Consider the following 12,536-nt stretch of genomic DNA (forward strand, 5'->3'; position numbering starts at 1 on the left):
CTGAGTTCATCAGTACCATTTTTAGATTCCGTGTATGTGAGTTAGCATACAGTATTTGTCTTTCTCTTTCTGACTTACTTCACTCTGTATGACAGACTGTAGTTCTATCCACCTCATTACATATAGCTCCATCTCATCCCTTTTTATAGCTGAGTAATATTCCATTGTATATATATGCCACATCTTCTAAGCTGTCCCTTTTTATCTCAGGATTCCAGAGGCAAAATCTGGGGATCACCCTTCATTCATATGTCAACATGCTACCAGTAGAGATTATTCTTTTATGCTAAATATTATTCTCCCCCAGAAATTCTCTTCTTCGCAAAGAGAAGTTTAATCTAAATCCCTTTATCAGAGAGGAAAGAGATTTTAAGAGTCAGATGAATTTGAAGTTAAATCTGACTTCTGCCATGACCAGCTGTGTAAAGTCCTCTTTGCTTTGTAAAGCTGGCATTTGTCCCTCTTGTAACAGGAAAAATGATACCTAGCAAGAGTTTTGAGTGAGATGGCACTGGTAATATTTTTAGTGTACTGTTCCACAAAATAAATGATCAATAAATAATAACTTTGACAAGGACCCTGGGTCACATAAAGAACCCGGAAGGGAGGTGGTTGGAAATTCTGGCTATTTCACAGCAGTGGGTGGGAAAGAGCCCCGGTGGAGATATGGTAAATAAAGCAGCTTCTCATTAAGAGTGGGCTCTACTAATTTAATGAACTTCATTATTCTTGTTAAAGACATCGGACTATTGTTGTCACTCTTGGTCTTAAAATACTTTTACATCTTAATATGTAACTTTTCTAGTTAATCCCTGTCTGTTGTAATACTAACATCAAACAAAGTATATTCGGAGGGTTTTCAGATAGTTTGAAAGTTCGCGATTTTTGAATGTCAGATACTAGCTCCCAAACTCCACTCCTGTCCCTTGAACATGGATCTGGTATTTTTCTCAGCTTGTAGCGAGGGGTTTAATTTTCACTTCCTCCCAGCGGCTCTCAACGCTCCCGGGAGGTGGGGCGCCTGGCATCCGTGTGTGGTTTTGGGGTAGTAACCTCTCCCCGGGCGGCCGCCCGCCTCCACCCACTGCGGCGGCCGTGACATCACGGGCGATTCCCGGGTCCCCGCCCGGCCTATAAAGCTGCAGGTGCGCGGCGCGCCTCCGGAATGTTCGCACACCTTGCCTCGGCGCCGGAGCGGAACCCAGGGATTCCCAGGCGAGCTCCAGGAGCTCCCTCCAGCACCAGAGCCCTACCGGGCCTGCGGGCACGGCCGCACGGCCCCCCGCCGACCCCCCCTCTCTGCCACCACCTCCTCCTCCCGCCCGCAGCTCCGGTCCGAGTTGCCCCAGAGACCGCGGCGCCGCCGCTCGGAGGGACCAATGAGAGCCCCGCTGCTGCCGCCGGCGCCTGTGGTGCTGTCGCTCCTGATCTTCGGCTCAGGTGAGGACATCCCGGCTTTGAGCTGACGGGCACTTCTCCCACTGCCGGCAAAACGGTCGCCTCTTGAATTTTGCGGCTGCTTCTCCAAAAATCTGCCCCTCAGCGCCCCCGGCTCTGTCCCGTGGGAAGTGATCGAGGTACATCCCTCCCTGTGGTTACTCCCTGGGAAGAAGAGAAAAGCGGGCGGGTGTCTTAGATGTTCCAAGCCAGCAAGAGGTGCCTGAGAATCTTTGTACTCTTTAGTCCAGCTGAAGGGAGAACTCAGAGATCCTGTGATCCAAACCCTTCGTTTTACGGATAAGAAACCGAGGTCCAGAGAGTTAAGGTGATTTTCGCAGATCTTGGAGTAGAGTGGTTAAGTCCCAGACTGAGGAGTGCTACTACCTGCCTAAATTCTCCATCACCTTTTGTCAAATGATTTTGTTTTTACTTTTCTAGAGGGCCTCGCATCATCCCAGGGATAAGTTAAAAGCACCACCCTGAGGCTCTTTTATTGAGACCTAAAAGATAAAGCCGGGGCTGAAAACTCTGGCCCCCAAATCTTAATAGTCCCTAGTTTCTTCTCTATGTGAGAACGATAATAAGACACAATAGCAATAAGAATAGTTGTTAACTATTTTTTACATTTTATATGCATACTCTTAAAATATGAACATGTGTTAAGAAAATCTGGTATTTATCTCCAGAACCTGTTTATTAAAATGAGACAGGTAACATTCTAGCAAATACAGATGCATTTGGTATGTGAAGTTATGGCAATATTTAGATATTACCTTTTAAGTATATTACATTAATATGTCTATTTGGCAGTATTTTTTTTTTTTTTTTTTGATGTGGAAATTAATGTAGGCTATCTGTGGAAAAGAAAACCTTAATGAAAGAAGCTCTGTAATTGGAACAGCTGAGTTTGCTTGTTGGCCAAATGTGAAGTTGCTTTCATAGGTGACTCAATCATAAACAATAGCACATGTGCAATAACTGCTTTGAAGATAAACATTTTCCTGAATGCAACTGACTGGTGGGAAAAGGCATCTGCTTTACTTTTTGTTTTCTTCCCTTGTTCTTGCTCCCACAGCCCATTATACTGCTGGATTAGATGCCGTCAATGACACCTACTCAGGGAAAGGGGAAACGTTTTCTGGGGACTACAGTGCTGATGGACTTGAGGTGACCTCAAGAAGTGAGATGTCCTTGCAGAGTGAGATTTCCCCTGCAAGTGAAATGCCTTCTAGTAGTGAACTGTCCTCAGGGATCGACTATGACTATGCAGAAGATTATGATAACGAACTGCAAATATCTGCCTATGTTGTAGATGATTCAGTCAGAGGTGAGTAGAGGATAAGATGACAGTGTAGCCTATAAGATGTGTGGTGTGTATGAGCAAAGCTGCTTCAAAAGAAAAGCCACTCCCCAGATCTTGCAGTGGCTTTTTTGCGTGTTCTGACTGTTGTACAACCCGCTAGGTAAGCTAGTGACTGAGATGGAAAGAGCTATTTGTGGGCACATCCTATGTGTCTGGAACTCTAACAAACGTTTTATGTTTAGTAAGTCTAAACTTCACAACAACTCTATGAAGTAGGAATTGTTGTTTTCCAGATGTGGTAACTGGAGCTCAAGAAAGTTAAGCATTCCATTCCACTGCCAGAATGAGAAATTCATCTGTTTGATTCCAGATACTCTGCCACTCTCCTTCACCCCCCACTATCTGAGAAACAGATTTAGACATCAACCAGTCCTGTATACTTTGAATGTCAGCTTTTATAGCCACTCCCCACCACCACTTTTCTCTAAATAACTGCATTTTGACACAAATAAGGGAACAGAAAGAAGTAATGGGAGAGGAGCAATTGGATCTTAGCCTTTGTGTATTAGATGTTGAGAAATTGGTAATAATAATAGTAATACCAGCTTATGGAAATATTAAAGAAGGACAGATATGCATGGATTTTGTATTGCTAATATCACTATTTAACCTAAATCCCATTTGTCAGTTAAATAATAGTGACCAAAATTTTCTTCTCTTTTGCTGTTATCTGATCTTTTAAAAAGAGTATTTGATTAAAATGAGGGTACCAAAGTAAGAGGTCAGTATTGTTCATTACCCTCATATTACTTTGGAGTTTGAGGGCAGATTATCAATAAATCAAATGTAAATATCCTAGACGCATCCACTGTGAAGGCAGGACTTAAGGCTCCTTCTTTCCTGACCATAGTTTCCCAGACACCTCCCCCTCTGTCTAGCTCCCAGAATTGGTGAAGGAAGAGCAGGTGGTACCATGAGAACAGTGACTAGGCTAAGTGGCAGGTGAAGAAAGATTTATGGAACACTCCACTTTCCTCTTTTGCTTCACAATGCGTGATTTTGCATAACGTGGGGGAGGGGTCCATCGATAATTCTTATTTTGGGGGGGGTGAGCTTAGACCACTAAAACTCTAGAAACTATTCTCTTAAAGATGTTTCAAGCTAACATAAGGCCAGATGAATTGTTGGTGATGAAACTGGTTAGTGCTTAAAATTGCAATGCATGTAAAATAGAGTGAAAATTGATCCATGGGGTTAATGTCTATTGTAGAACTTCAGTATAGTGACTGTTTATCTCTGTCTAAAATTTGTGATATATCTGATAAGGTACCATAATATTGATTTAAAATGTTTCTGTTAGAGACATGGTTCTAATCTGTGGTACTCTTTTATCATCAGAGGAAAGTTTCAGTATAAAAACTGCATAGCCACCTATTAAACATTGCTCCTAATTTGACTATTGTTAATGTTAATGTGGTAACTGCTAAAATAGTCATAATATTTATTTGTCGTTACCTTAATCATATGGTTCTTTGATACCCTTCCCTATGTTTCTAGAACTTTGTATTTCATGGGTCCTTCAGGACCATTATGACTAATTTTGTAATGACATTATAATATTTTCCTCTTTCCGCTGGGCCCCTGCTCAGATAAACCTTTTCAGGGATTAGTGTAACAAAATGCATAGCTCTAGCATGGAAACTCCTCCTGCCTATACTTAGTGTGTGAGTAAACTATACCCTGCTTAACTGTAACACTGAACAAAGGTTTCTGTGAATCTGAAGAGTTAAAATGAATCTATGAAGCATCCAGTATATTGCTGGACTCCTATTTTTCAAATAGACTGATCACAGAAATGAGCACCCAGAAGGTGTCAATTAAGTATAATATGTTGTAATCTGGGAGTTGGAGAAAATTGATCAACTCTAAGGTGTAATTCTCAGCTTTCTTTACCTCAAGGAATACACACTAATTCCCAGTCATGATAGTGAGCACAAGACCGATGTGAGTAAAGAAAATCAGTGGCTGTACTCAGATCCCGCTGTAATTAATGGAACTGAACTTTTCCAAGAGAAAACATCATGCAGTAGGGAAATAATAGGCTTTAACATCCCAGCACTGCCATTTTCTAGCTACGTGTCCTAGTGCAATTTACTTGTCTTACTCAACTTCATTTTTCTCTGCTGTATCATCTGGATAGTAATGATACATTCAACTGTGATTTGTGTTTAATTAAATTAATGCTCATTACCAAGAACTTGGTATGTATTAGAAGTGAAAAAAAAGTTTAAAATATTTCATGGATTTTCTTGGACAAGTAACTCCTATTATTCCCACTATCAATAATAGTAATACTGATATAAATAAATTCAAAATATCTTTCTAAGCTAATAAGTTAACAAAGGGGTTCAGATTTTTAAGTGCCACACAATACAAATATTCTCTTTGTTCAATTATTGTGCATGAGTTGTGTTAAATAATGAGACAAAGATGGCTGTTATCCCTGTGCGCACTCACTGCTAGGACTTCTCTCTCTCATGTCTCCAAAATGGTATTCCAGATGAAGAGTGACTGTTGTCAATAAATCTTTTTTTTTTCCAGTTGAACAAGTAGTTAAGCCTAAGAAAAACAAAACTGAAGGTGAAAAGACTTCAGATAAACCCAAAAGAAAGAAAAAGGGAGGCAAAAATGGAAAAAATAGAAGAAACAGAAAGAAAAAAAATCCATGTGATACAGAATTCCAAAATTTCTGCATTCACGGAGAATGCAAATTTATAGAGCACATGGAAACAGTATCGTGCCAGTAAGTCTTCCTAAATTATATAGAATTCTGTATTTCTAACACTGTGTCTGAAACCCCTAGCTGCAGAAAACCATTTATTTGTTTTCAATGTATAAACCTGGGGTTGGCAAACTTTTTCTTAAAGAACCAGATAGCAACCATATTGGGCTTTGTGGGTCAAGATTAAGTATGCACTGGTATAATCAATTAAAAAAAATAACCATTTAAAAATGTGAAAAAGCATTCTTGGCTTGCATGCTGTAAAAGACCTGGCAGATGGCCAGATTTAACCTATGGGTGATAGTTTGCTAAACTCTGGTAGAAACCATCATTTTACAATACGTATTTTACAAAACCTCTTGATAAAAAGGAAACTAAAGGTAGTTTTCACATAATGTTGTTCTAACTCCCCTCCCCCCCAAAAAGCTGCTAGCACATTAAATGATAGTGGAATGTATTCGCTTCATAACAAGTCACTGAACTCATTGGTTGGTCATACAAGGAGCATAATGAATGAAAATGTGTGTCTTCTTGGAACATCACGCCCAAACTCATCTCAACTTTTTCTTATGCTAATAGATCTTTGGCTCGAATGCATTCTATGTCTCATCATTTTGAAATACAAATAAATGTATGGCATGACTTTTTTAAATGTTAGAATTAGTGGTTGTTCATGATGTGAACAGTACACATAAAAACATATTGGAATTTTTTTCAGTGATTATAATTTTTAAATATGGGTTGTTTGTAGATGTCATCAGGATTACTTTGGTGAACGATGTGGGGAAAAGTCCATGAAGATTCACAGCACGGTCGACAGCAATTTATCAAAAATTGCTCTAGCAGCTATAGCTGCTTTTGTCGTCGCCGTGACCTTCACAGCTATTGCTGTTGTTATTACAATCCTGTAAGTAAGACATACCTTAAAAGTCCCTAATAAGATAATGCCAGGTTAATTTTTTTCTGTTTGTCACAATGGGGTTTCATATTTCAGGTGAGTTATTCTGTTGGTGGCACATGATCTTGGGTTATACCTTTACACTGTATTGACAATTCCCAGAATGTGGTCAAATGTATGCCACTTTGGCCGCCATTGAAACTTTTTATATGAAGCCCTTTTCTTGAACTTAAAAACTGATGGTTTTGTTTCATATTATATGTCTACTCATGCCTACTTCCAAGTCTCAGAATGTTGGTATCTTCTATGACTATATTAATCTTAAGCAAGCCTCCCAGTAGCTAATTAAGGCCCGGTTCATAGCAGGCTGTCAGAGATATTGCTTTGGTACTAAAAAATCACAAAGAGCTTCAAACCAGGAGCCAAGAAAAGATGTCATTTGCTCTTATTAGAATGCAAAATTCTGAGTTGGGAATTTTATAGCACGGTACTGACTGACTTAGAGCTTATTTTGTTATTGTCAAATGCAAGATGGGAACTCAATTATTAAAAAAAAATTTCCTCCTTATGGCATGGTGTAGGAAGCAGGGACAATTCTATTACTGTTTCATTGCTGCAGTATCTTCCCTGTGCTCATAATAACAGACCACATACTTCATTGCATGACCAATAAATGTTAGAACTAGATGTCCTAGATAGTAGACACTGGTGGGTATGTAAAAATGGCATTGTCTGTCAAACAAAAGTCAGTGAATTAAGGAAGTTGGGGGAGGGTGTGAATGGCTCTATAATGACTCATGTGCTACTAGAGCTTGGGAAAAGCAAGACTCATTATTCTAATTTTAACTCTTGGTAAATTACTGTAACAACTGGATTGTGTACATGATCTACTACTCCTGCCATTCAGGAAGTAAGGGGTTATCTTCTGCTATTGTTTACTATTATTTTAAACTCAGATCAGATAATGATAACATGACACATAAAATACTTTTATGATGCATGTAAAGTTTTATGTGTGGTTTAAATTTGTTTTGCACACCCTAGAAATTATTTCAGTCTGTTAGTACCTCAAGTCAGATATGCAAATGTATTTAGGAAAGATACCCTCAGATAAACCATTACTATTTCACATAGAAGGATAGGAAAAGAAATTGCCACTTAGGGAAGATGTTTTGAAAGAATTATTTAAACTCGTAATTATTCAAGTTGAAATATTTAATAATCCTTTGGAAAAGTATGGAAAAACTTTGTCATGTTGTCCTTTTCTCTAGTATTTTCCCTGTATTTGAAACACATAGCAAATACTAGCCTAAGACATAGTTGCTGCTTTTTCATAATTGAACTTGATTTTTTTCCCAAACATCACAACAAAAGTTCTTAAGATTTTAATAACACTTAGTAGATAAACACCTATTAAAAATAGAGTTGCTTGTACAACACTAAGACATTTCAGACCATTGAGTTTTTTGGTAGTAAGTGGCAATAAATAAAACTAGGAGTATTTACTATATTTAGAAATAAATAAAACTCAATTTGTTTTGTAAGCCTGTTTTTTTTTTTAAAAATAGGTATTCAAATTAGTTTGTGCAGCATACAGCCTTTCTGTGGTAAAACTGTACTATCTTCTTCTCCCAGTTGTGCATGGCAATTGTGCTAAGTTTGGGGGTGGGGGGCAGAATATGGATGTGTTTCATGCCTCTGAAAGTTTGCATCTCAAGGCACATTTACTTAAATATCAGTACTTTGGAAATATGTTTATGTAAAGCTAACATAAAGATCCCCTTAAAAAGAACATTGGTGATACTTTTTAGCTGGGTTTAGGTTTTGGTTTGGTGGAGTGGTCCATAAGTTTGTAACGGTCTATAAGGACTTATAAAAGGAATTCCCTATACTCATGAAACCCCAGTCTATATATAGATGGATAGAACTTTGATAACAGTTGAATATCTTGTTCTCTGAAGGGTTCGAAAACGATACTTCAGGGAATGTGAAGGTGCAGCTGAAGAACGAAAGAAACTTCGACAAGAAAATGGAAATGCACATGCCATGGCATAACTGAAGAGAATATTGCAGGTTTGAGTTTTAAAAGATATCTTTAAATAATATCCTACAATTTAAAAAATATATATCCGTTATCTGAAGAAAAATGAGAAAAGCAAGTTTTATTAATTATACACTATCAACATTGGCTACATTAAAGTGTTATTCTTTGAGCACGAGATGGGAGTTCAGTATTGAGAATGGACTATGTTTTTACTAGTATAAGGGATATAAAGATGAGGGAGACACAAATTCTGTTCTCAAACGTAGTGTTTAGTAGACAGAAAAAAGTGTAAGGAGTGAGAATACTAGGGGAAGTAAAATATGTCATAAGAAAGGAACCAATGGAATAAGGAGTTTCCAATGAAGGAGAAACAGAATCCAGTGGGATACATTTAGGGAGCAGGAAAGGATGTGCATAGAGGATGGCATTGGAAGTGAGCCTCGAAGGACTGGTGAAATGGGGACAAATGATTATAAAGGGAAAGGAAGATACATAGTGTGAAATGGGCTAGATTATTTTAGAAATGTTTGAGAAATGGTCTAATTCACAGGGTGTTGGGGAAGATAAGGTTGAACTGATAGGCTGAGCTCGCCTGGTGGAGAGCCAGCGTCTGGGAGCTTGCACTACAGATGGGAGGAAGTGGAGATGGCAGTTGGCATGCCCTTATACAGAAAAGAAACAGGACAGGAGAAGGGGTTCAACTTTGAGAGGCAGCTTGGTTAGAGTATATATTGTAATTCTTTTTTTTAATTATTTTTTTGGGGGTACACCAAGTTCAATCATCTGTTTTTATACACATATTCCCGTATTCCCTCCCTTCCTTGACTCTCCCCACCTCGAGTCCCCCCCACCCTCCCCGCCCCAGTCCTCTAAGGCATCTTCCATCCTAGAGTTGGACTCCCTTTGTTATACGACAACTTCCCACTGACTATCTATTTTACAGTTGGTAGTATATATATGTCTGTGCTACTCTCTCGCTTTGTCTCAGTTTTAGGAAATTTCTTTGTAAAGAGGGAGAGCTGAGCATGTTGTAAGGAAAAGGTATGGAGAGGGATATCATATTGATAACTAAAGTGAAGAGCTAACTCAAACTTCCAGAGAAAGAGGGAGGCAAGATCAAGGACACACTTAAAGTTGGTCAGAAGAAGGAACACCATTTCCTCAGACATTTGGGAAGGCTCTCATATTCTTAAGTTATTATTTTCTGCCTTCAATGGCCTTAAGAATTATTTGAGATGGCTGTTAAATATTCATATTCCTAAGCCAAATCCTAAATCTACTAAGTCAGTAGTTCCACTTTTTTTTTTAAAGCTCTTTACTGGAATATAATTGCTTTACACTCTTGTACCAGCTAGTTCCACTTTTAATTAACACTCCAGATGCTTGGAGAACCACTATATTTAGTGTTCGTTGACTACAGGCATTACGTTCTGAGCCTGTTACAGAATTAGCTCAGTACGCCATGAAATGGATAATTATCCATGCCAATGCTATACTCAGTACTTATTCATCAAAGTTTATTAATGAATTGGCTTAATGTTCTGAAGCTAAAACCACGAGCATGAATACGGGTCAATTTTTTATTATTTAGTGAAACTGAAATTTCTCAAAGGAGGTCCAGAATGACTTTAGGGAAAGGAATATGCTGAGCTGGCCCATAGCTGCTGCCTATTAACCAGTAGCTACTATTATTATGCCCTTGGTACTAATTATCCTACATTAACTGTGTATCATAAATACACTGATCCACTTAATCTTTCTTTTTAATTATATTAACTGCATAGATTTGGTTAGGAAAACTGTTTCTCATGTCGTTGCAGTTTTATTAAGCAGAATTTGATGAAATAGGTTTGAGCACATGCAGTCTTCTACCTAAGTTGGCATATAAACAAAGCCAATGTGAAAGAGGGATTCAAGTCAAAGAAATGGTTTGTCTCTGAAAAGCTCTTAGCATTTTTCACAAGACATCCTGGAAAAAAAATTGACAGAGATTATTGTTTGATTATTCTTTGACACTTTCTTAAAGCTGTGTTGGAATTGAGTTTAACGCTTTGTTTTATTTTCTAACAGGGTATCAGATAAGAATCACTGCCAAGTCACAACAACGAGTGATGTGTTGGTTCCTCTTTCCAGTGGATCCTGAGAAAACATAACCTTTTTGTTCTGACATTTTTAAACTTTCAATTGTCACTCTTTAATCCTAAGTCTTATTTCTGTACATAAAGATGCATGGAGATAAAAAGTATTTTTTCAAGTTGTAAATAATTTATTTAATATTTAATGGAAGTGTATTTATTTTGCAGCTCATTAAACTTTTTTTAATCAAACAGATTGAGAGTTTGAATATTAGTTTTGAGATTGTGAGACTTCGGGGTATTTTTCTCCTAACATTTAAATAATTATTTTAAAAGGAGTTCCTTCTCTTTTTTACTGCTTTTGTGTTCCTTTTCAAAACTTACTGCTTTTCTTAGAAAGCACTCTTAATGGGAAAATTATAAACTAGAATCATTTAGTCCTCCCACAAATACTAATATCCCAAACTGGTCTTTCTTATTCTGCACAGAACTTATTCCAAGTCCTGTTGATTATAAAGCTTCTAAAATCAACACATGGCGTGGCCTCTCTGCTACAGTAGACACAGACGGTACAAAAGAAAGTGAATATACTATTCAGCATCATCAGCACCATAAACAAGAAGGAGGCCAGGTCTGAATATGGCATTTCAAGAGAACCAGGACATATTGAGATTTGCGATGTCTTTCCCTAATATCATGACATAAGTGTGCAAAGTATATAAAACCCACTTCTCTCTTTCTCCACTTGCTACTCTTTTCTTACATTATTTTAAACAAATACATGTGTATTAGTGATGAGTGTTCTTTCAAGAACATTAATGTTGTGGAATAACTCAGTCTGGTTCCTGGCTGGTCAACTAAGTTACCTGTATGAACCTTTATATTGCACAGGGAATATTTTGAGAAAATTAACCAATAATAAGCATAATTCTAGCAATCGCCTCATAGAACTTCATGAATGAAAAGCATCTCAAGCATCAATACTTCCATCCTTCTCTAGCATACCGTTCACCAAATCCTTGCCCAGTGACCATCTAAACAATTGGCTCCCAGCCTCACCTACACATTATCACTCGGGTTTCAAACATCAAAATGTCCAGGACCCCACCCACAGCTTCTGACTTAAATGGACAGGTGTGGGTCATTGGTACCTGTATTTTTCTTTTAAAGATTCCTAGATGTTTCCTATTTACAGCCAGTATTGAGAACCTCTGATTCACCTCTGCTTGCACATTTACAATACACATTTTCCTCAACCTCATTTACTGAATATTTATTGTGGATGGTTCAGATAGGGATACAAGAAGGAAAAGCCCTAGCTTTGGGACATTTACCACCAAGTTGGTGGGAGAGAGTATGTCTTATGAATACAGTGCAGTAAATAATTAAATGAGGTGTGTACCAGGAATCCGTGGGATTTGGGGGAGCACTCACCCAGCCCAGGCTGACGGAATCAGGGTGGGCTTCCTGGATAGGTGCCACCTGAGATTATCCTTGAAGGATGAGTAGGAGTTATACAGAGAAAACTATTATAGGCACAAGCAAAATTACAAAGTCATCAAAAAGTATACCCTAAAAAGGAAAATACGTAAAATAGTTCAGTATTACTGAAACAGAATGGGTAGTCAATAGAGGCTATAACGGAAGCTGGAGTGGTAGGGGCATAGTCACATAGGGCATTTAACTTATACTGTAAGTTAAAAGAGGAAGCATTCAAGCCAGTTGATCAAGGGTAGAAACTTGATCAAATTTGTGTTCCAAGTAGGTCATCAGGCAACCATATAGTGAGGGGACTTGAGCCAAAATCAGAGGTAGGAAGATTAGCTTGGAAGCAGTTGAAATATTCAAAGTGTGAAAAGAAAAACACTTGAAGTTGGGAAGTTAAGGCAGGGAAAGAGAAACTCAACATATATTTGGAGATGTTAGGTTAAAAAATGAAAATGAGGTGATTTATTATTGAAAACAAGGCTGAGGGTAATAAGGCAGTGAGAGAA

At 38.1% G+C, this 12,536-nt stretch overlaps 1 protein-coding gene across 2 annotated transcripts; it reads left to right on the forward strand.

Annotated features, from left to right (window-relative positions):
• The first annotated feature begins 954 nt into the window (after nt 1-954).
• On the forward strand, nt 955-10,794 carry AREG (amphiregulin). 2 transcript variants are annotated; one of them, XM_057728563.1, is made up of 6 exons: nt 955-1,440; nt 2,516-2,767; nt 5,345-5,546; nt 6,277-6,432; nt 8,385-8,496; nt 10,538-10,794. In XM_057728563.1, exons 1-5 carry the CDS (start codon nt 1,380-1,382, stop codon nt 8,476-8,478), a joined length of 765 nt encoding a protein of 254 aa, XP_057584546.1. In that variant the 5' UTR covers nt 955-1,379; the 3' UTR covers nt 8,479-8,496; nt 10,538-10,794. The 2 variants fall into 2 exon arrangements, with proteins under 2 accessions (XP_057584546.1, XP_057584547.1); XM_057728564.1 differs by lacking the exon at nt 10,538-10,794 and having other exon boundaries at nt 1,185-1,440; nt 8,385-8,644.
• The last annotated feature ends 1,742 nt before the right edge of the window (nt 10,795-12,536 follow it).

The sequence above is a fragment of the Hippopotamus amphibius genome, chromosome 3 (genome assembly GCF_030028045.1).
Source record: "Hippopotamus amphibius kiboko isolate mHipAmp2 chromosome 3, mHipAmp2.hap2, whole genome shotgun sequence".
NCBI lineage: Eukaryota > Metazoa > Chordata > Mammalia > Artiodactyla > Hippopotamidae > Hippopotamus > Hippopotamus amphibius.